Source organism: Bos taurus, chromosome 19 (assembly GCF_002263795.3).
Source record: "Bos taurus isolate L1 Dominette 01449 registration number 42190680 breed Hereford chromosome 19, ARS-UCD2.0, whole genome shotgun sequence".
Lineage (NCBI taxonomy): Eukaryota > Metazoa > Chordata > Mammalia > Artiodactyla > Bovidae > Bos > Bos taurus.
In genome coordinates this window covers 46,533,535-46,559,184 of record NC_037346.1, presented here as the reverse complement: position 1 = coordinate 46,559,184, position 25,650 = coordinate 46,533,535, and the positions used below count along the sequence as shown (strand labels likewise).

The window sequence follows — 25,650 nt, the reverse complement described above, 5'->3', positions numbered from 1 at the left end:
TATGCAGGTCAGGAAGCAACAGTTAGAACTGGACATGGAACAACAGATTGGTTCCAAATAGGAAAAGGAGTACATCAAGGCTGTATATTGTCACCTTGCTTATTTAACTTATACTCAGAGTACATCATGAGAAACGCTGGGCTGGAAGAAGCACAAGCTGGAATCAAGATTGCCGGGAGAAATATCAATAACCTCAGATATGCAGATGACACCACCCTTATGGCAGAAAGTGAAAAGGAACTAAAAAGCCTCTTGCTGAAAGTGAAAGAGGAGAGTGAAAAAGTTGGCTTAAAGCTCAACATTCAGAAAACTAAGATCATGGCATCTGGTCCCATCACTTCATGGGAAGTAGATGGTGAAACAGTGGAAACAGTGTCAGACTTTGTTTTTTTGGGCTCCAAAATCACTGCAGATGGTGACTGCAGGCATGAAATTAAAAGACACTTACTCCTTGGAAGGAAAGTTATGACCAACCTAGACAGCATATTCAAAAGCAGAGACATTACTTGTCTATGGTTTTTCCAGTGGTCATGTATGGATGTGAGAGTTGGACTGTGAAGAAAGCTGAGTGCCGAAAAATTGATGCTTTTGAACTGTGGTGTTGGAGAAGACTCTTGAGAGTCCCTTGGACTATAAGGAGGTCCAACCAGTCCATCCTAAAGGAAATCAGTCCTGAGTGTTCATTGGAGGGACTGATGCTAAAGCTGAAACTCCAATACTTTGGCCACCTCATGCCAAGAGTTGACTCATTGGAAAAGACTCTGATGCTGGGAGGGATTGGGGGCAGGAGGAGAAGGGGACGACAGAGGATGAGATGGTTGGATGGCATCACTGACTCGATGGACATGAGTTTGAGTGAACTCTGGGAGTCGGTGATGGAAAGGGAGGCCTGGCGTTCTGCGATTCATGGGGTCGGAAAGAGTCAGACACAACTGAGTGACTGAACTGAACTGAACAGATAGATGTAAAATGCGAGATTATGTGACAGATTGGAAACATTGGAGAATAAAAAAATGAATACCATATATCTAGCTTAGGTGACTAGACAGTGACACTGATAACTCAAATGAGAGAGAACACAGGACTAGAAGACTGAACAGAAAATAGCGAATTCAATTTTAACTAAGTTGAGGGGAAAAAAGCCTCCTGTGCAGTATCCAAGGGGGAAATGTTTAACAGGCATTTGGACATACCATTTTGAAGCCCAGGAGAGAGTCTGCGTAGAAATGAGATGTGAAAGTCATAAAGCAAGTTGGGGACAAGTAAAACCATGGATAATGATGAGATTATCCAGAGAGTATATAAAATGAAAATCGAAGAGGAATGGGAAGATTCAGGTTGGGAGGAATAATACAGAAGCCAAAAGAACATAATTTCAAGGTCAGAATTATCATCAATATCAAAGACATTAGAAAGCTCCAATAAAAGCAGACTGGATAAAGTCTAATGTAACTGACAAATAGTAAGCAACTTATGTCTTTAGAGAAGTTTCAGTAATATTAAGGAGCTACAGTCAGAATTAAGGAGTTAAGTCAAAATACAGAAGTGAATGGGAAATGTGGAAAGGATGTACAATTTCAGTCTTCCATTTCCTTTTCCACCTTTTAATTTTGCTCCCTGAACATATTCACAGATATGAAAGATGATCTTGGAATTAATCTAGACAACTTTTGCAAGGTTTTTTTTATCATCATAAAATGAATCTGGTCTCAGAAATACTCATACATAAACCTCAAGATCAAGCTTTCCTGAGGGATGCTTTGTATCTAAAATGAGTTACCATTAATGGGAAGGTTTCTTCTCAGCTCTCCAAGTTCTTCTTTGGTGAGTTCAATGTGCATGTTTCCTAGTATGCTGTCCAGGTCTCTGATATTTACCATCTCTCCTTAAGGAAAGAGAGATAAATATGAAAATTCTTACTAATTCTAAAACGTTTCAGTTATTTTGCCTATGTATTATCGATTTTGGGGGGGAGGAGAGGAATATTCAAGACCCCTGGAACCTATATAAATTTATACAGACATTCAATATGGTTAGAATTAAGCTCACTTCCTTTAAACCTTTTTGGAGGAATAAACATACACACCATAAATTTCTAAAAGAACAGTGCATTATTCTTAATATTATACAGTTTTCAGTGTATTATTCTTATGAAAGAAATAGGCAGTTCTAGTGAAATGAGAAAATTACTATGGTTGAAGTAAGAACACATGGGTTTGAATATTGTTCTCTACTATTTATTACCCACTAGAATGTAGGTAAATAACACAACTTCTTGGGAGTCCCAGTTTTCTGGTATATGAGGTGAAGGTGATCCTGTCTGTCCCATAGAGCTTCTGTGAGTATAAAGTAACATATATGAAAATACTTAGAACTCTGTCAGCCATACAGAGGTGCTTGACACATTTTAATAACTACCTCTGTGACAAAAGTAGGGTTGGTTTCCCTTTTTAACTCTAACTGGATTCACTGCCTATGCTCACCAAAATCACTAAATGACTATTCTTTTGTTCTGCATTTCATAACTAACCTCAAGCAATAAATTCTATCTCTTCTTTAGGAAAGTTTATTAAAATTCATATCAATATGGCCAAGGTAAGTAAACCAAAAATAGAAAATATCTGCCAAGATAAAATAATTTAAATTATATTGGATCCATACATTGGAGAGTAGCAGAAATCCTTATCAAATGATTAGGAAATAAGATACTAGGAGACAATTTGAGAGTTAATGTATCATCCATCTTACCTTTGAAAGATTTCAAAACCAGCTAAGATTTCACTATGATGCACCTTTGCTATTAGCTAAAGATAAGGCAAAATTATACTCACAGAGAAATGGAACTCATGAGATGGTTTAAGTTTCATAAAGAAGCACTTTTCTGATTTTCCTTATAGATTAGGAATATCCATCTCCATAAAAATATGAAAGCTAGGTCAAAGTCTTTTCACCCTTGAAGCAACATTCTGTCATGTTGAAATATATTGCACAGGTAAAAGATTTTAAACTGTACTAATGTATTTTTCTTTTTCATATTTCCTTTCTCCTATGAACTTCCCTGGTGGCTCAGACGGTAAAGCGTCTGCCTACAATGCGGGAGACCCGAGTTCGATCCTTGGGTCGGGAAAATCCTCTGGAGAAGGAAATGACAACTCACTCTAGTACTCTTGCCTGGAAAATCCCGGATGGAGGAGCCTGATAAGCTACAGTCCATGGGGTTGCAAAGAGTCGGACACGATTGAGCAACTTCACTTTTGTTGTCCAGACTATCTAGAAAGAAAGTCTCCATTGCTGATAATCCTGAGTTCTCTACTTCACTCTTTGCTGCTTAGATCCAGAGCTTGATTTTCTCCTCACTTATCAAAACTGGAATTCTATAGTGAAGCACAGGGAAGCCTGGAGTGCTGTAATCCATGGGGTCGTAAAGAGTCAGACACCATTCAGTGACTGAACAACAAAGCAAGATACAAAATAGTTTATCATGGTATATTAACTGATAAATCTAAGTAACTAATAAAAATAATTAATATATAGAGGGTGGCAACCTAATTACTAGGAAACCGTATAAGAATCAAAGCAAAAGGATCTGTTTTGCTGCCTTTTCATCTTACCTTTAAGAGCCTCCATGGTATCTGTTGGGCTCATCTGATTTATTTTTCTCTCAGCTATAATAAAAGATAAATATTTATAATTTATGAACACTGTGGAAGGTTCCAACATTGAATAAAAAACTTTTGAAGGTTAAATTTTGTTTTAGAATTTTGCACAATAGACTTTCCAAATGAAATCAAAGTGGAATAATTAGAACACTTTTCATTTATTTATTGTTTTAAGACAACAATTCTTTATTCATTTATTCATTCAACAACTCAACAGTGAAGACACTCTGCCAAGCAGCAGGGCTACAGAGATAAACAGGACATTTTTAATTTACATTAGTAATATGATGGCTTACTAACTTCAAGTCCACTCATTCTTTCTATCCTCCCTCTAAAATATAAATCCTTTTTGAAGTCAATCACTCTAAAACATAAACCCAAGCAGTCACCAGGTTGCTTTCTGTTATTAGATTTACTTTTCCAGAATTTCATAAAATAGCATCATACACTAGGTATTATTTTGTGAGTGTCTTCTTTCATTTAGATAATGTTTTGGAGGCTCATCCAGCATGTTTTGAATCAGTAAATTGTTCATTTGTTGAGCAGCATTTCATTGTTATGAATATACCCCACTTGTTTATCCCTACATGGGTTGATGGACTGAATAAAGTTGCTTTGAATATTCATGCACAAACATTTAATACATATGTATTAATTTCTCCTGGAAAAATAACTAGGAGTGAAGTTGCTGGGTCTTATGGTAAATTTATGTTCAACTTTATGAGACATACTGACATACGATCTCCACTGTGGTTAGTATACCGTCTAGAAATTGTATGCTCCAAATCTTGTCAATGCTTGGTACTGTCCATCTTTTAATTTTTTCCTATTCTAATGGATCTTTAGTGTGGTGCCTAATAATGACTTAAATTGCATTTCTCTGATGACTAATAATCCTCAGTATTCCTTCCTGTGATCATTAGCCATTTAAATATTTTCTTGTGTGAAATATCTGTTCAAATTGAACAGATAAACCAAATTTTATTGATTTGTCTTTTTATTACTGAGTTGTAAGAGTTCTTGATATTGTTGATATTAGTCCTTTGTCATCCATGTTTTACAAATATTTTCTTTCAGTCTATATCTTGCCTTTTCACTTTCTTAACTGTGTCTTTCACAAAGAGAAGTTTCTAATTTTGATGATATCCATTAATTTTTAATTTCATGCTTATAACTCTGTCATCTAAGAAATCTCTGTCTCTCCTAAGGTCACAAAATTATTCTCCTATATTTTCTACAAGAACTTCTCCTTGGGGCCAGAAATATAAACACTGACTTTGACTAATAAATGCAAACTTTCCTTCTTCATTGAATTTTGGGTTAGTTTCTATTGATCAAATTCTATGGAGACAATATACTTTTTTTTTTTTCAAAAAGTGGCAACTTCAAAACGCATCATCCATAAAACTTCAGCTTAGTTAAATCTTGTACAAAGAATGCAATGGCTGCTATTATTAAAATTCAGATAACCAAAGAACTGCAGATTCTATATTGTGAACAGCTCATTAATAAGAATTAAGATTTTTTATTCTAGTCAGAATTTTGCACTCATCTGTAAGAACCTTAATTTCATCCAGAAGTGTATTTAGATCTATCTTCTCACTAGCTATAAAAAAGAAACACATTTCACAATAAAGTACTTTACATATCAACTCTGATATTATACTCCAAAAATATAAAATAAAGGTTTGACTCAGAATCAGGACATTGCAGTGATGGAATAAGTCATATCACACCCATGGGCCCTTAAGCCTAACCCCATTTTCCAGACCCTGTCTGCTCAGATGGTAAAAAATCTGCCTGAAGGTTCAATCCCTGGGTTGGCCTAGAGAAGGGAATGGCAACCCACTCCAGTATTCTTGCCTGGAGAATTCCATGGACAGAGGAGCCTGGCAGTCTATAGTCCATGGGTTCACAAAGAGTTGGACATGACTGCGTGGCTTCAATTCACTTCACATTTGCAGCCCAGGAACTACTGAAATTCCAATTGCCTAACCTTTTTCTCCCCTCCTCCATTTCTTGCTATTTTACTTTCAGACCTCCTCTTTTCTTCTACTTCTACTCATCTATGTTCTTATTTACCTTTGTCTGTTTTCTTTTCCTAAGCTAAGTCACAAGCATGTCACTGACAGCTGAATCATTCTCAGATATTCCTTACGCCTGCTGGTGACAAGTAAGACTTACAAGAGAAGACAATGTTTAAGTACAATTAAGATTTAAACCCCAATATGGCAAAATAAAGGTAGTTAATGAATCCTCATACAAATATTTAACTTTCTCTGAAAATATCAGTAAAGACAGAAATGCTTACTATCAACTGGTAAGTGTTCTGATGGATTCTGAAATTCCTTATTTGTGAGCTCCACTTCCATCTTCTCCAGAACATTGCTTAACTTTGGAGTATTAACTTTCCCTTCTTAAGAAAGATGAGATAAATTAAACATACACAATACACACACACACACATATGTACACAAACTCTCACATACACCTGTAAACATGCATATACACACTACATATATATATGTATGTTTGTGCATTATATATAATTTATATATTATATAAGTATATATAAATATTGGATTATTTTACATAATGATGAAGGTGAAAGAGCAGATTGAAAAAACTGACTTAAAACTCAACTTTCAAAATCTAAGATCGTGACATCCAGTCCTATCACTTCATGGCAAATAGCTGGGGAACAAAAGGAAACAGTGACAGACTTTACTGGGCTCCAAAATCACTGTGGATGATGACTGCAGCCATGAAATTAAAAGTCACTTGCTCCTTGGAAGAAAAGCTATGATGATACTAGACAGCATATTAAAAAGCAGAGAAGAGACATCACTTTGCCAACAAAGGTCCATATAGTCAAAGCTATGGTTTTTCCATAGTCATGTATGGATGTGAAAGTTGGACCATAAAGAAGATTGAGTGCTGAAGAATTGATGCTTTCAAATTGTGGTGCTGGAGAAGACTCTTGAGAGTCCTTTGGACAGCAAGGAGACCAAACTAGTCAATCCTAAAGGAAAATGACCCTGAATATTAACTGAACAGACTGATGCTGAATCTGAAGCTCCAGTGCTTTGACCACCTATTGTAAAGAGTCAACTCATTGGAAAAGACCCTGATGCTGGGAAAGATTGAGAGCAGGAGGAGAAGAGGGCAACAGAGGATGAGATGGTTGGATGGCATCAGAGACTCAACAGACATGAGTTTGAGCAAACTCCAGGAGATAGTGAAGGACAGGGAAGCCTGGATTGCTGTAGTCCATGGGGTCACAAAGAGTCAGACACAACTGAGCAAATGAACAACAACAAATTTAATACATATTTTACATAAATATATATTTCATACATATATCATGTCTGGGATAAGGACACTATTTCTGTACTTTGTGCTTCTCAGTCTCATTGTAAAAAACATGTGGAATAAAGTTTGTTCCAAAATTAATATAAATAACAAAATCAAAATAAAATCTGATATCATTAATCCTTATATAACAACCAGTTACACCTGTGATGACAAGCTTAAACCAAATTTTAAAAATGCAAAGTTGGTAACTGCCCACTAAATTTCACCAAGTAGATAATAATTATTTTTATATGCTATATTTGCACCATTTCAGTCTATCCTCAAAATAACATGTTAGGTATATTTCAGTTTCACAAATGGTGTGACTGAGGCTGAGAGAAGTGTTACCTGCCTAGAATTGCACAGCTAGTAGCTTGCAGAGCCAGTATTTGAACACAGGTCTGTGTGGTTACATAGTTCAAATTGTTAAATACATCTTATTTCCACAGAGAGACACAATTTTTTATATCATAAATGTAAATAACACAAACTACAATTTTGAAATTAAACCTATGCTTGATAGGAACAATAGTACTATGCTATTATCTTTGGCAATGAGAGAAGTCATTCTCATACACACCAAAGTTTTTCCATTTGTGCAATAAGGATTTGTATTTATCTCTAAAAAAGCAGAGAAGATTTGAAATCTTCCCAATAATTCAATTATTTTTGCCACTAGTTACCACCTATACTAGGAGCAGGATTTGTTTCTTTCTACTTCATCCCACTCTTCTAGATTTTTAACTAGTTATTTATTCACTGAAGTAATTTGATTTATTTATTGCAGATTTATAACATCATTGTTTCCATGCAGGTCAAGAACATGACCACTTTAAGAAAACCAGAGTAAATTACATTATTTAGAAAATACATATATATATATATATATAAAGAAATATTTAAACTGTTCACTGTTACAATAATAAAGACTCTCTGTCCATAAAATTCAGTATTAATAGATGTAAATTATCTATCAATCAATAAAATATGATTCACATTTTACTATTCATGAAATAATATGAATAAAAGTCAAAGCCAAAAAATTCAATGCAAGTTATTTTTTCCAGTACTCATGTATGGATGTGAGAGTTGGACTAAAAAGAAGGTTCAGTGCCAAAGAATTGATGCTTTTGAACTGTTGTGCTGGAGAAGACTCTCGAGAGTCCCTTGGACAGCAAGATAAAACCAGTTAATCCTAAAGGAAATCAGTCCTGAATATTCATTGGAAGGACTGATGCTGATGCTGAAGCTCCAATACTTTGGCCACCTGTTGCAAAGACCTGACTCATTAGAAAGATCCTGATGCTGGGAAAGATTAAAGGCAGGAGGAGAAGGGGACGACAGAGGATAAGATGGTTGGATGGCATCACTGACTTGATGGGCATGTGTTTGAGCAAGCTTCAGGAGTTGGTAATGGACAGGGAGGCCTGGCATGCTGCAGTCCATGGGATTGCAAAGAGTCAGACACAACTGAGCAACTGAACTGAACTGTGGTTTAGGTGGTTTAGTTGCTAAGTCGTGTCTGACTCTTGCAACACCGTGGACAGAGGAGGCTGGCAGGCTACAGTCCATGGGATTCTCCAGGCAAGAATACTAGAGTGGGTTGCCAGAACTGATACCAAAAGATGGTTATCTTTGTCTTTGATTGTAAACTGAGGGTGATTTTTATTTTTTTGTCCCTCTCTATGCTTCCCTCGTATTCTCCAAGATTTTTTATTGTGAATATGCATAAACAAAACCTTAATACACTTCACTAAAATATTATCGCAAAGGTTTAAGATTTGAGTTCTTTGTCTTTTTATTACTCACTCACCTTTAAGAGTATTCACAGTATTCATCAATTTGAGCTGATTTATCTTTTCATCAGCTGTAAGATAGATACAAAGTTTTAAACAGAAGCAATAATTGATACGGGAAGTCATAAAAAGGAATAATATTTGAAGTGATAAAAATCTTTCAAAAATTATTTGCTTTCTCAAATGGAATACCCAGGGGATCTTCCCCATCCGGGAATCAAACGCTGTCTCCTTCATTGCAGGCAAATTCTATAATGACTGAGCTATGAGGGAAGCCAACTGGAATACAATATAGCTATTTTTATGGTACCTAAAAGTGACCAATATGTGAAAAAATACGTTTTAGAATTTAAGATAGCTTTTGAGTTATTTTCTATAGTCTTTAGCCCAGTAACTTTTGGGAGTAGAAAACAAAACATGATACTACTCTCAAATAAGAAAAAATGCAGTGGCTCCCCCTGCAGTATTACCTGTAGGATAAAGTCCAGGTCCTCTGTAACACAACCTTGCCTCCTTTACATCAGCTCTTTTTTTCCTAAACTACCACAACAGATACAGTTGTCTGAAAGCAACCATTATTCCCTTCCTCCTTCCATCTTTTCATCCTTTCCCAAATATTATCTGTGTGTGTGCTCAGTCGTTGATTCACATTTGCCTCTTTTACAACCCTATGGACTATAGCCAGCCAGGCTCCTCTGTCCATTGGATTTTCTTAGCAAGAGTACCAGGATTGGTTGTCATCTCCTCCTTCATAGCAAATGTTGTCTATTTATTCTCAATAATGTAGACCTTTTAGAACTTTAATTTGCATTTTTTTCTTCATATTTGTCTCCTGTCCCCAAAGAAACTATAAATTCCTTACTGGCATGAACAGACCTAATTTGTCTTTATCTGGCACATACAAGGTCCTTACTAAATGTTTGTTGTATAAATAAATGAGCAAATTAAAAATAAATCACAAGAAATACCTATTTCTTCCTCATCAAAGACTACAATTCTTAGCTATTATGAGCCACCATTTTATTAGAGCAGCAACTCATTGACTTCTTGTACATACATGCACGCTAAGTTGCTTCAGTCATGTCCAACTCTGTGTGACCCTATGGACTGTAGCCTGCCAGGCTCCTCTGCCCATGGGATTCTCTAGGCAAGAATACTGGAGCAGGTTGCCATGGCCTCCTACAGGGGATCTTCCCAAGCCAGGGATCAAACCCGTGTTTCTTACATCTCCTGCATTGGCAGGCAGGTTCTTTACCACTAGAGCCACCTGGGAAGCTCTTTACATACATACATATATATATATATATATATATATATATATATATATATATAGACACTAGTTCACCATGACTAAGTGGGCTTTATCCCAGGGATGCAAGGATTCTTCAATATCTGCAAATCAATCAATGTAATATACCACATTAACAAATTAAAAAATAAAAGCCATATGATTATCTCAATAGATGCAGAGAAAGCCTTTGACAAAATTCAACATCCATTTATGATAAAAACTCTCCAGAAAGGAGGAATATAAGGAACATACCTCAACATAATAAGAGCTATATATGACAAACCCACAGCAAACATTATCCTCAATGGTGAAAAATTGAAAACATTTCCCCTAAAGTCAGGAACAAGACAAGGGTGCCCATTTTCACCACTACTATTCAACATAGTTTTGGAAGTTTTGGCCACAGCAATCAGAGCAGAAAAAGAAATAAAAGGAATCCAAATTGGAAAAGAAGAAGTAAAACTCTCACTGTTTGTAGATGACATGATCCTCTACATAGAAAACCCTAAAGACTCCACCAGAAAATTACTAGAGGTAATCAATGAATATAGTAAAGTTGCAGGATATAAAATCAACACACAGAAATCACTTGCATTCCTATACACTAATAATGAGAAAATAGAAAGATAAATTAAGGAAACAATTTCATTCACCATTGCAACAAAAAGAATAAAATACTTAGGAATATGTCTACCTAAAGAAACTAAAGACCTATATATAGAAAACTATAAAACACTGATGAAAGAAATCAAAAGAGGACACTAATAGATGGAGAAATATACCATGTTCATAGATCAAAAGAATCAATATAGTGAAAATGAGTATACTACCCAAAGCAATCTATAGATTCAGTGCAATCCCTATCAAGCTACCAACGGTATTCTTCACAGAGCTAGAACAAATAATTTCACAATTTGGATGGAAATACAAAAAACCTGCAGTAGCCAAAGCAATCTTGAGAAAGAAGAATGGAACTGTAGGAATCAACCTGCCTGACTTCAGGCTCTACTACAAAGCCACAGTTATCAAGACGGTATGGTACTGGCACAAAGACAGAAACATAGATCAATGGAACAAAATAGAAAGCCCAGAGATAAATCCACACACATATGGACACCTTTTCTTTGACAAAGGAGGCAAGAATATACAATGGAGAAAAGACAATCTCTTTAACAAGTGGTGCTGGGAAATCTGGTCAACCACTTGTAAAAGAATGAAACTAGAACACTTTCTAACACCATACACAAAAATAAACTCAAAATGGATTAAACATCTCAACGTAAGACCAGAAACTATAAAACTCCTAGAGGAGAACATAGGCAAAACACTCTCCGACATAAATCACAGCAGTACCCTCTATGACCCACCTCCCAGAATACTGGAAATAAAAGCAAAAATAAACAAATGGGACCTAATTAAAATTAAAAGCTTCTGCACAACAAAGGAAACTATTAGCAAGGTGAAAAGACAGCCTTCAGAATGGGAGAAAATAATAGCAAATGAAGGAACTGACAAACAACTAATATCAAAAATATACAAGCAACTCCTACAGCTCAATTCCAGGAAAATAAATGACCCAATCAAAAAATGGGCCAAAGAACTAAATAGACATTTCTCCAAAGAAGACATACAGATGGCTAACAAACATGAAAAGATGCTCAACATCACTCATTATCAGAGAAATGCAAATCAAAACCACAATGAGGTACCATTTCACCCCAGGCAGAATGGCTGTGACCCAAAAGTCTACAAGCAATAAATGCTGGAGAGGGTGTGGAGAAAAGGAAACCCTCTTACACTGTTGGTAGAAATGAAAACTAGTACAGCCACTATGGAGAACAGTGTGGAGATTCCTTAAAAAATTGGAAATAGAACTGCCTTATGATCCAGCAATCCCACTGCTGGGCATACACACCGAGGAAACCAGAAGGGAAAGAGACACGTGTACCCCAATGTTCATCGCAGCACTGTTTATAATAGCCAGGACATGGAAGCAACCTAGATGTCCATCAGCAGATGAATGGATAAGGAAGCTGTGGTACATATACACAATGGAATATTACTCAGCCATTAAAAAGAATACATTTGAATCACTTCTAATGAGGTGGATGAAACTGGAGCCTATTATACAGAGTGAAGTAAACCAGAAAGAAAAACACCAATACAGTATACTAACACATATATATGGAATTTAGGAAGATGGTAATGATAATCCTGTATGCGAGACAGCAAAAGAGTCCAGTCTTTTGGACTCTGTGGGAAAGGGAGAGGGTGGGATGATTTGGGAGAATGGCATTGAAACGTGTATAATATTATATAAGAAACGAATCGCCAGTCCAGGTTCGATGCATGATACAGGATGCTTGGGGCTGGTGCACTGGGATGACCCAGAGGGATGGTACAGGGAGGGAGGTGAGAGGCGGGTTCAGGATGGGGAACACGTGTACACCTGAGGTGGATTCATGTTGATGTATGGCAAAACCAATACAATATTTTAAAGTAATCAGCCTCCAATTAAAATAAATAAATTTATATTTTAAAAAAATAGGCCCTTAGTGCAAGACAACTGCAGTCAAGATTCTAGTGCTCAGACTAGACAGCAGAGGCTGTGCTGTGCTCAGACTCTTAGTTGTGTCTGACTCCTTGTGACTGTTTTGGACTATAGTCCACTAGGCTCCTCTGTCCATGAGATTTTTCAGGCAAGAGTACTGGAATGGGTTGCTATCTTCTCAACCCAGGGATCGAACCTGTATCTCTGGCAACTCCTGCATTGCAGGCAGCTTCTTTACCACTGAACCATCAGGGAAGCCCTCAGGCAGCAGAAGTAACTAGTTCTTTCTAAAACTCATGGTGCTTTTCAGTTGTGCTACACATATGACATGTGTGGAACAATGACACTGGAATATTCTGCCAGTTTTAAAGCAGCTGAGGACCATCTCAAAAGCCTATCTGGGGTTCTCCCAAGAGATCCATGATACACACATTATCTACCTCAATTCAAATGAAAATTCTTACTCACTTTCAGGTGGAGATGAAAATCCTGAATTGACCAAATTGCCCATAAACTCTTCTAAATTCACCATCCCATCATCTGAAAGAAACATACATGTCAGGGAACATGGGAAAGATAAATGACCAGAGATAAGAGGTAGGCAACTATAGTACAACCGCTATACTGAAAAATAATTTATGGATTTGACCTTGAAATATAGTTAAATACATACCTATATTCAATCATATTGAATATATATTAAATCAGAAAGACAGATTAATGCATATCATTCAGGCACACACACACACACACACACTCATCCTCTATAGATCCTTCCTTGGTATGATCTGTTGAAAATAATTAGAAACTAACTGGGTGGTAGGTATAAAAGCCTTGGATAATCCATGAAGCAGATAAACCCTTTAACAATTCTTGAAAAATTCAAACAGATGCACGTCAGCTAAGATAAAAGATCCTAGAAACATATTACATAAACTTACCCATGATAGTCACATTCTTCAGTGCGCTTTGAATCACATCTTGGGGTAATGGAACCCCTATATTTTTCATCATGGAACCTAGGTCATCAGGATTGGCCATATTTTTCCTAATGGAGGCCAGAGCTTTCATGGGACCTTCTAGTTCTATATTTAAAAAAAATACAATGTTTGATGTTTTTAAAAACACTCAAATATCACTAGTAGGTACTGACTAATGATTACTACTCCACCAGCTGCTGCTGCTGCTACTACTACTGCTGCTATTGCTATTATCTTCATTACTACTGCCACTTATCAGCACTTACAAATCTCAGCTTGCTAGACATAATGCTCAGTCCTTTATATATGCCATCACATTTAATCCCAAAAAACCTTTGGAAAATTTGTACTAGTATTTTCCTTACTTAACAGATAAATATACCTAGCATTAGAGAAGGTATTCAGGCTAAAGCATTTGTTTTGAGTGGCTAAGCTGGGTCCACCTTTTTTTGACCCCACGGACAGCAGTACGACAGCCTCCTCTGTCCTCCACTATCTCCCCAAGTTTGCTCAAATTCATGTCCATTGAATTGGTAAAGCTTTCTAACCATCACATCCTCTGCCTCCCGCCTCTCCTCTTGCCTTCAGTCTCTCCCAGCATCAGGGTCTTTTCAAATGAGGTGGGTCTTCATATCAGGTGGCCAAAATATTGGAGCTTCAGCTTCAGCATCAGTCCTTCCAATGAATATTCAGGGTTGATTTCCTTAGGATTGACTGGTTTGAGCTCCTTGCAGTCCAAAGTACTCTCAAGAGTCTTCTCCAGCACCACAATTCGAAAGCATCACCATCACTTCTTCAGCACTCGGCCTTCTTTAAGGTCTAACTCTCACATCCATACATGATTACTGGAAAAACCATAGCTTTGACTATACAGAGCTTTGTCAGCAAAGTGGTCTCTCTGCTTTTTAATATGCTGTCTAGTTTTGTAATTCCTCTATTTCTTTGCATTGATCACTGAGGAAGGCTTTGCCAACATCCATTGGATCATAAAAAAGGCAAGAGAGTTCCAGAAAAACATCTACATCTGCTTTATTGACTATGCCAAAGCCTTGGACTGTGTGGGTCACAGAAAACTGTGGAAAATACTTCAAGATATGGGAATACCAAGCCACCTTACCTGCCTTCTGAGAAATCTGTATGCAAGTCAAGAAGTGACAGTTAGAACCAGACATAGAGCAACGGACTGGTTCCAAATAGAGAAAGGAGTATGTCAAGGCTGTATATTGTCACCCTGCTTATGAAACTTATATGCAGAGTACATCATGAGAAATGCTGGGCTAGATGAAGCACAAGCTGGAATCAAGATTTCTGGGAGAAATATAAATATGCACCCTTATGGCAGAAAGCAAAGAAGAACTAAAGAGCCTCTTGATGAAAGTGAAAGAGGAGAGTGAAAAAGCTCGCTCAAAACTCAACAGTCAAAAAACTAAAATCTTGGCATCTGGTCTCATAACTTCATGGCAAATAGATGGGGAAACAATGGAAACAGTGACAGACTTTATTTTGGGGGCTCCAAAATTACTGCAGATGGTGACTGCAGCCATGAAATTAAAAGACATTTGCTCCTTGGAAGAAAAGCTGTGACCAACCTAGACGGCATACTACAAAGCAGAGACATTACTTTGCCAACAAAGGTCTGTCTAGTCAAGGCTATGGTTTTTCCAGTGGTCATGTATGGACATGAGAGTTGAACTATAAAGAAAGCTGAGTGCCAAAGAATTGATGCTTTTGAACTGTGGTGTTGGAAAAGACTCGTTAGAGTCCCTTGGACTGCATGGAGATCCAACCAGTCCATCCTAAAGGAAATCAGCTGAAACACCAATACTTTGGTCACCTGATAACAAAGAATTGATTCATTTGAAAAGACCCTGATGCTGGGAAAGATTGAAGGCAGGAGGAGAAGGAGATGACAGAGGATGAGATGGTTGGATAGCATCATCAACTCAATGGACATGAGCTTGAGTAAACCCCGGGAATTGGTGATGGACAGGGAGCCATGGTGTCCCCCCATGGGGACACAGAGTCGGACACGACTAAGCAACTGAACTGAACTTAACTGAGGTTGTCATAGCTTTTCTTCCAAGGAGCAAGCATCTTTTAATTTCATGGCTGCGGTCACCATCTTCAGGGATTTTGGAGCCCAAGAAAATAAAATCTGTCACTGTTTCTACTTTTTCCCTTCTATTTGCCATGAAGTGATGGGACTGGATGCCACGATCTTAGTTTTTCAAATGTTGAGTTCTAAGCCAGCTTTTTCACTCTCTCCTTTCACCCTCATCAAGAGGCTCTTTAGTTCCTCTTCACTTTCTGCCAATAGAGTGGTATCATGTGCATATCTGAGGTTGTTGATAGTTCTCCTGGCAATCTTGATTCCAGCTTGTGAGTCATCCAGTCCAGCATTTCGCATGATGTACTCTGCATATAAGTTAAATAAGCAGAGTGACAATATACAGCCTTGATGTACTCCTTTCCCAGTTTGAACCAGTTCATTTTTCTATGTTCGGTTCTAACTGTTGCTTCTTTACCTGCATACAGGTTTCTCAAGAGACAGGTAAGGTGGTCTGGTATTCCCATCTCTTTAGGAATTTCCCACAGTTCATTGTGATCCACACAGTCAAAGGTTTTAGCATAGTCAATGAAGCAGAGTTTGATGTTTTTCTGGAACTCCCTTATTTTCTCCATGATCTAACAAATGTTGGAAATTTGCTCTCTGGTTCCTCTGCCTCTTCAAAACCCAGCTTGTACATTAGTAGTGCTCAATTCACATACTGATAAAGCCTAACTTGAAGGATTTTAAGCATAACTTTGCAAGCATGTGAAATGAACACAATTGTATGAGTCTGAACATTTTCTGGAATTGGTCTTCTTTGAGATTGAAATGAAAATTGACCTTTTCCAGACCTGTGGCCACTACTGAGTTTTCCAAATTTGCTGACATATTGAGTGAAGCACCTTAACAGCATCATCTTAGGATTTTAAATAGCTTAGCTGGAATTCCATTATCTCCACTAGCTTTGTTTGTAGTAATGCTTCCTAAGGCCCATTTGACTCCACACTGCAAGTTGTCTGGCTCTAGGTGAGTGACCACACCATATGTTTATCCAGGTTATTAAGACCTTTCTTGTATAGTTCTTCTGTGTATTCTTGCTACCTCTTCTTAACCTCTTCTGCTTCTGTTAGATCCTTACTGTTTCTGTTGTTTGTTGTCCCTATCCTTGCATGAAATGTTCCCTTAATATCTTCAATTTTCTTGAAGAGATCTCTAGTCTTTCTGATTATATTGTTTTCCTCTATTTATTTGCATTGTTCATTTAGGAAGGTCTTATCTCTCCTTGCTCTTCTCTGGAACTCTGCATTCATTTGGGCTTATTTTTCCCTTTTTTCTCAGCTATTTGTAAAGGCTTTTCAGACAACCACTTTGCCTTCTTGCATTTCTTTTTCTTTGGGATGGTTTTGATCACTGCCTTCTGTACAATGTTACAATCCTCCATCCATAGTTCTTCAGGTACTCTGTCTACCAACTCTAATCCCTTGAATCTATTTGTCACTTCCACTGTATAATTATAAAGGATTTGATCTAGGTCATACCTGAATGGGCAGTGGTTTTCCCTCCTTTATTCAATTTAAGCTTGAATTTTGCAATAAGGAGCTCATGACTTGAGCCACAGTCGCCTCCCAGTCTGGTTTTTGCTGACTATACAGAGCTTCTCCATCTTTGGCTGCAAAGAACATAATCAATCTGATTTCAGTATTGACTATCAAGTGATGTCCATGTGTAGAGCAGTCTCTCGTGTTGGTGAAAGAGGGTGTTTGCCATGACCAGTGTGTTCTCTTGACAAAACTCTGTTAGCCTTTGTCCTGCTTCATTTTGTACTCCAAGGCCAAACTTGCCTGTTACTCCAGATATCTCTTGACTTCCTATGTTTGCATTCCAGTCCCCTATGATGAAAAGGACATCTTTTTTGGTGTTAGTTCTAGAAGGTCTTGTAGATCTTCATAGAACCAGTCAATTTCAGCTTCTTTGGCATGAGAGGTTGGGGCACAGACTTGGATTACTGTGATGTTCAATGGTTTGCCTTGGAAATGAACTGAGATCATTCTTTCATTTTTGAGGCTGCATGCACCCAAGTATTGGATTTTGGACTCTTCTGTTGACTATGAGGGCTACTCCATTTCTTCTATGGGATTCTTGCCCACAGCAGTAGATGTACTGGTCATCTGAAATAAATTCACCCATTCCAGTCCATTTTAGTTCATTGATTCCTAAGATGTTGATGTACATTCTTGCCATCTCCTGCTTGACCACGTCCAATTTACCTTGATTCATGGACCTAATGTTACAAATTCCTATGCAATACTGTTCTTTACAGCATCGGACTTTACTTTCACCACCAGATATATCCACAACTGAGTTCCGTTTCGGCTTTGGCCCAGGTGCTTTATTCTTTCTGAGCTATTAGTAATTGCCTTCTACTTTTCCCCAGTAGCATACTGGACACCTTCTGACCTGAGGGACTCTCTTCTAGTGTCATATCTTTTTGCTTTTTCATACTGTTCATGAGGTTCTCCAGTCAAAAATATTGGAGTGGGTTGCCATTTCTTCCTTCAGTGGGCCACTGTTTTGTCAGAACTCTTCACTATGATCCATCTGTCTTGGGTGGCCCTGCATATTATGGTTCATAACTTCACTGAGTTATGCAAGTCACTCCACCACAACAAGGCTGTGAGGCGTGAAGGGTGTCTAAGCATACATTGTTATTAAAAGTGAAGCCAAGTCTGAAGTGCAGGGTATCTGATTTCTCAGGCAGAATGTTTAGCTAGCATGCTAAGCCAAGACTCTTGCAAATGTTTAAATTTGAGACTGAAGGATGATCACACACACATAAAACTCAGAACATATACTTATTTACATCATAAATAATGATATAATTCCACTAAAGCTAGGTACTGAAAGTCGCTCAGTCATGTCCAACTCTTTGTGACCCCATAGACTGTAGCCCGTCAGGCTCCTCTGTCCATGGGAATTTTCAGGCAAGAATACTGGAGTGGGTAGCCATTTCCTCCTCTAGCGGATCTTCCCAAGCCAGGGATGGAACCCAGGTCTCCTGCATTGTGGGCAGAGTCATTACTATTTGAGCCACCAGAGAAACCCAAAAAAAAGCTATGGTAAATAATCATAAAAGTAATCCTCTTGTTAAAAATTGCAAAAGTGGTCATAACTTAATGTGACTGGCCTCAGTTTTTTTCATTCAGTGTATACCTGTATGTGCCAACACATACACCAAAAATATCCCCCCAACAATGGAAAGATTGGCACTGCTATATCAATACCAAAAAATGTTAATATTTATTTTTGAAAGTATTATGTATAAATTATTCATTCAAGTAAGAAAAAAAATGTTAATGTTGTATTATGATAAATACTGTCACAAACATTAACCCTATAAGAGAATTTCTTATAAACCATATATGTGGGAAAGTTTTAAAGATCCCATTCAGAAAAACAAAGATTAAGGACAAAACCTTTTGTCAATTGAAAAAACATACCATTTTGATCATATCCTAAACACTTAGGTTCTGGAAAACAACTTCATTTTGTAGGTATTTAAATTAAGTCTTTTGAATTTAGTTCAGTTTCAACCTTAGAAAGCATCTAAGGGAAATTAAACCATTTCAATTAACCTCAAAAAAGTGGGTTGCTGCAAGGAGACTCAAGGAATCCAAAATAGTTGTGAATTTACTAATTGAGGGTTATTTAGCCTAAATTTCAAGGAGATGCAGGAGTTCCCACAGACATCTCTATCAGCTGGAGATGGCAGTTAACTGAATACATTAAAACCAGATTACACCCAATATCTCATGTCTTAGGAAGTGGAGTAATGCAAAAAATACCATGGAGGAAGCCTATATGTTTCAACAAGTCCCTATATGTTTCAATAGTTAATATTCCCATGATAAAATCTCAATTAAATAAGTATTTAATAGTATAGAAAAAGGAATATTGACCTTCTTCCCAGAATTTCAGTAAAATGGCCAAGACATTGCCAACTGGTGGCAGCCATCTTGGATCACAAACTCAACTACTAGGATGAATCATCCAGATAGATTTTGTATATTTACCCCTTTTGAGTGATGAAAAAATATACTATAACTCCAGGAAATATAAGTCAAGAAAAGGTTAGGACTAGAATCCCCTACTGGTTCTTCATTCAAAGTACATTTGTTATACATATGACATGCTTTGCAGCATTATAAAACTGCATAAATGCATATAATCAAAACTAAACAGTTCCACTCAAAATTATTGTTAAAAAGTTCTCACTCACTTGAACCTTTTGTAAAATATGGAGTTTGTGACAACCTAATCAGGAAATCTTTTAAGTCCACTTTTCCTTCATCTGAAAATGAAACATAAAGGAATGAATGGTCTTTGGTCCAGAGATACAAAAGTATGAAGTAAGAAGATATGCATGCCTACTAAATCTTCAAAACCAAAGTTAGTCCTATATTTTTCTGACACTGATTCTAATAAACATATCTTAGACTAATTATAAAAAGGAACATGATTATGATGACTCTTGTGATCTGTTTTTCTATAGAGCCAATGAACATTTTATGGATTTTACACATACATTAACCAATTGAGATCACTGTTTTCACATTTCCTCTCTGATACTATATAGATTCCTGTAATTTTTCAGCATTACAAATCCAATGATAACTACCTATGTCTTCACAGAATATGTTTATCCACTAAATGATAAGTATCATAAACCAAATGAGCTATAATGTTTAAAGAAAACTACATATACTTATGAGCAAAGATATATTAATACAGGAACTACACAATATTTGGCTTTCTATCAGTAATATACTTGGAACTTAAGAAGAAAAAGAACACTACAAGGCTGTACATGTAAGCTAAACATTCGACTGGCAGAACTCCAAAGTAGCAATATAGCCTGTTTAGGACTGTAAGGAAACCATACTGGTAGAATGTATCATCATACTAAAGTTTAGGGCTTTGTTTCATGGGCACAAGACAACTTCACAGTTCCTAACCAATAAGCCATGATTCCAATCTCAGGAGGCAAAAAAAGCGGGGGGGGGGGGGGGGGGGGGGGGGGAGGTGAAGAAGAGAGGAAGATTATACTTTTCTAGGATAACTCAATATGAAGATAATCCAGAACAAAATCTTACCCAAGCCTAGAGGCAAATTTTAATGTTGTTGAACTCATATTTGATTCCTTACCACTCAGCTCTGTGGATTTATGAGTGAAAATAGACACAAGTTTTATATATAATAAATGTCTTAGAAAAGAAAATACTTACTATCAACAGAAACTGATGAAAGCATCTGTTGTAATTCTTCCTCTGGAAAATAAACCCCCAGGCCACTCAGTATAGGTTGTATATCATCAATATCAACTTTTTCATTGGTGACTTTGTCTAATGCATTTGCAAGTTTATTAACCTCTATAAAAAGAAAATATTTTCAGTTTAAATACAAACTCTAATAATTAACTTTAACCATATTTCAAGAAATTAGTTTAAATACCTAGCATTTTTTCTTAAAGATAATATAGCATTCATTTTAAATACTCTCTTGAGGCAATTCTCATTTCAAACACATAAAATAGAAGATCAATTACAAGGCAAACTCATCATAAGAATTAAGCTCTGTATGTCCATTTCTGCTTCCCATTCTTTCCACATCCTTGCCTTATATGCCATGTTCTTTTTGCTGCTTCCCAGTTACTGCCACCTCAGTCTGCCTCTTTCCTATTTTTTATTAAAACTTATACTGACTCTCTTTTACTTAGAGCAGAGAACGTAGGTATGGTATATATGGTAATTCAGTTCAGTTCAGTCGCTCAGTCGTGTCTGACTCTTTGAGATCCCATGAACCACAGCACGCCAGGTCTCCCTGCCCATCACCAACTCCCAGAGTTTACCTAAATTCATGTCCACTGAGTCAGTGATGCCTTCCAACCATCTCATCCTCTGTCGTCCCCTTCTCCTCCTGCCCTCAATCTTTCCCAGCATCAGGGTCTTTTCCAATGAGTCAGCTCTTCACATCAGGTGGCCAAAGTATTGGAATTTCAGCTTCAACATCAGTCTTTCCAATGAACACCCAGGACTGATCTCCTTTAGGATGGACTGGTTGGATCTCCTTGCAGTCCAAGGGACTCTCAAGAGTCTTTTCCAACACCACAGTTCAAAAGCATCAATTCTTCTGTGCTCAGCTTTCTTTATAGTCCAACTCTCATATCCATACATGACTAGTGGAAAAGTGACAAGGTGGACCTTTGTTGGCAAAGTAATGTCTCTGCTTTTGAATATGCTGTCTAGGTTGGTCATAACTTTCCTTCCAAGGAATAAGCGTCTTTTAATTTCAGGGCTGCAGTCACCATCTGCAGCGATTTTGGAGCCCCAAAAAATAAAGTCAGCCATTGTTTCCACTGTTTCCCCATCTATTTGCCATGAAGTGATGGGACCAGATGCCATGATCTTAATATGGTGATAGCTAATTAATATGCTAATAGAATTGGTTTATTTTTGAGGGGGTTTATATAGTCAACATGGCAGAGTAGGATGACTCTGAGATTACCTCCTCCCACAGACACACCAAAATTAGAACTATTACTTCCCTGGTGGCTCAGACGGTAAAGCGTCTGTCTACAATGTGGGAAACCTGGGTTCAATCCCTGGGTCGGAAGATTCCCTTGAGAAGGAAATGGCAACCCACTCCAGTACTCTTGCCTGGAAAATCCCATGGACAGAGGAGCTTGGTGCAGGCTACTGTCCATGGGGTCGCAAAGAGTCGGGCATGACTGAGCGACTTCACTTTCACTTTCACTATAGAGCAACCATCTATGAAAATGATCTGAAGACTAGCAGAAAAGATTTGCCACAACTAAAGATATGAAAAAGGAACCAGGACTTCCCTGGTGGTCCAATGGCTAAAACTCTATGCTCCCAATGCAGGGGGTGCGGGTTCTATCTCTGATTAGGGAACTAGATCCTACATGCCCCAACTAAGAGTTTGCCTGTTGCAACTAGAAAAAAAGACCCAGCAAGCTGAACTAAGTCCTAGCACAGTCAATTAAATAAACGTTTTTTATAAGCAGCTTATGAGTAGTCAAAATAATTTTTTTTTAAATAAGAAGGAACAACAGAGGATAATCACAATTGCAAAGGTTCTCCCTACTTCCTTCTTCAGGTCCAAGAATTTTTCAGTCATAGTTTCATCAAACATATCTTCCATCCCTTTCTCCCTCTTCTTCTAGAACCCCTAAAATATGAATATTAGTACACTTGATGTTGTCCTAAAGGACCCTTAAACTGTCGAATTTTTATTTTCTTTTTGCTGTTTTGAATTGGTGGTTTCCATTATTTTATCTTCCAGGTCATTTTTGCATTCTCTATCACCTAGTCTGCTGTCAATTCCTTCTAGTATGTTTTTCATTTCTAGTATTATATTCTTCAGCCCTGGCTAGTTCTTTAATTTCCAATTCCCTGTTAAAATTCCCACTGTGTTCTTTATTCTTTTCCCAGTTCAGATAGCATTCTTAATACAAATGCTTGAATACTTTATCTGATAAATTTTTTGTCTGTTGTTTTGTTTTGGAGTGGGGGGGCTTCCCAAGTGGTGCTGGTGGTAAAGAATCTGTCTGACAATGCAGGAGATATAAGAGATGAGGGTTCGATCTCTGAGTTGGAAAATCCCCTGGAGGAGGAAATGGCACCCCACTCCAATATTCTTGCCTGGGAAATCCCATGGAGAGAGGAACCTGGCAGGCTACAGTACACGCGGTCACAAAGAGTGGGACATGACTAAGCATCTGAGCACACAGCACCTTGTTTTTTGAGGTGAGGGGTTCTTATTCTTTTGTTTGAAACAAATTTTTCTGTCTTCTCATTTTGCTTAACATTCTCTATCTTTATGAATTTAGGTGAAACAGTTACCTATTTCAGGCTTGAAGGGGTGTCCTTGTATGAAAGTGCCCCTATGCAGTTCACATGTGGCTTTGGTGGAAGAGTTACAAAATGTGAGCAAGGGTCATATCTTCCCCCAAACATGTGCTAGCAGCTATCACCTTGGTGTGAGGTGCCACTGGGAATGGAGGGGCTAGAGCCAGAGCCAGGTGTGAACCAGAGCTTCTCATATGCTGTCAGAGCTCCAGACCCCTCCCAATCTGCTGCCTCTGTGAATACCAATAATAGCTGCCCTCACCCCATTCAGATGCTGTGCTGGCTCCTTCTATCACAAGTGTATACTCTCCTCAGCAATGGCAACCCTCTCCCTAGAGCAGAACTGCACCAGAGTCAGAGGGGCCAGAGAAGGTGCTCAGCATGGGCCAGGGTTTGCACTGGAGTGGTCACAGGAAACTAGCCAGAGTCCCAGGCAGTTTCAATCTGCTTCCTTTGCCTTGTTCCGAGGAATAAGCAAACATGTGCATGCTTTTCACAAGCAGGGTCTAAGTTTCTTACAGCCCTTCACCACTTTGCCAACAAAGGTCCATATAGTCAAAGTTATGGTTTTTCCAGTAGTCATGTATGGATGTGAGAACTGCACCATAAGGAAGGCTGAACGCCGAAGAATGATACTTTCACAATAGTGGTGCTGGAGAAGACTCTTCAGAGTCCCTTGGACTGCAAGGAGATCAAACCAGTGAATCTTAAAGGAAATCAACCCTGAATATTCATTGGAAGGACTGATGCTGAAACTCCAATACCTTGGCCACCTGTTGCGAAGAGCTGATTCACTGAAAAAGACCTTCATGCTGGGAAAGCCTGAGGGCAAGACAAGAAAGGCGCAGCAGAGGATGAGATGGTTAGACAGCATCACTGACTCAATGGACATGAGTTTGAGCAAACTCTGGGAGATAGTGAAGGACAGGGAAGCCTGGCATGCTGCAGTTCATAGGGTCACAAAGAGTCAGAAACGATTTAGCAACTGAACAACAAACAGCCTGTTAGTCACGCTGGTTTTCAAACCACTTGAGGGGACTCATCTTCCTAATGTCAGATCACAGGGCTGGGGTGCCCAATATGTGGTTTGAAATGCTCACTCCCCAGCAAGTATCTCTGAGCCTTTATAATCCCTCTCCGCCCCGTGTCCCTTGCTAGGGGCACAGGTCCTGACCTGATCACTTCATTTCCCTTCCTACCCAACTTCATGGGGATCTTTCTACAGTCTCGGTTGTATAAGAGTCTTGCTGCCAGTCTCCAGTTTCCTTTAAGTGAGATTTACTCCCTATGCAGATGTATTTTTGATATGTTTGTGGGAGATGAGCTCAGCATCCTCCTAGTCCACCATCTTGATCTCCTCTGGATCTTTATATATTTTTTAATGTATTATCTGTTGAACATGTTACCTAACCAAAAAACTAATTAACTAAAGAATTTTTAAGGTCACATATTTTTGGCGTCCTTGTTAGAAGGCATACTATTTGCTTCAATTATAAGCTTATTAGTAATGTTAAAAGTTAAACTAATGAACATTTGAACTTCATCTGAACTCCTAAAATACTAAATGTATACCACTCATTTAATTTTGTAGTGTGTTACTTACAATTTTATGTAAGTGGCTCATCACTTTTCAACAATTATGGTAAGTATTATCTATGTCTGAAATGTGTATAAAACTCCCTAATTATTCTCACCCTTAAAATCTTGAAAACGCTTACTGCTCTTCAATGCTAATAGGGCAGACTTCAGGGAAACATGCCCCTTTTCTGTAAAGACAAAAACAGTACAAAGATAAATTGATCAATTCAAGAAACATAAAGGACTTTCACAATGAGTTACACTGGTTACCTTAAAGTAGCTTATGAGTTTCTACCTCTGTAAACTTTTGTCCAAAACTGTATCCATTCTGTCCTTAACCAGATCTCATTCATGTCAAAACCAGATCATAAGTCCTTTTCAAGAAAGCCTTCCCTTGAGCCTATATTGCCCTCCAGCTACCGCTCCTTTCTTTCCTTTCCTTGACAACCTAATTCCTGAAAAGAAA

At 37.8% G+C, this 25,650-nt stretch overlaps 1 protein-coding gene across 1 annotated transcript in view; it reads right to left on the bottom strand.

The window, feature by feature from the left end:
- Window positions 1-25,650, bottom strand: part of EFCAB13 (EF-hand calcium binding domain 13) — a 210,438-nt gene that overhangs the window by 51,169 nt on the left and 133,619 nt on the right. Inside the window, exons 23-29 of the mRNA XM_059878370.1 lie at window positions 25,301-25,372; window positions 20,964-21,107; window positions 19,958-20,029; window positions 13,593-13,736; window positions 13,120-13,191; window positions 3,612-3,665; window positions 1,781-1,885 (exon numbers count right to left, since the gene is read on the bottom strand). Coding sequence (XP_059734353.1) covers window positions 1,781-1,885; window positions 3,612-3,665; window positions 13,120-13,191; window positions 13,593-13,736; window positions 19,958-20,029; window positions 20,964-21,107; window positions 25,301-25,372 — 663 coding nt within the window. The remainder of the gene's footprint in view (window positions 1-1,780; window positions 1,886-3,611; window positions 3,666-13,119; window positions 13,192-13,592; window positions 13,737-19,957; window positions 20,030-20,963; window positions 21,108-25,300; window positions 25,373-25,650) is intronic.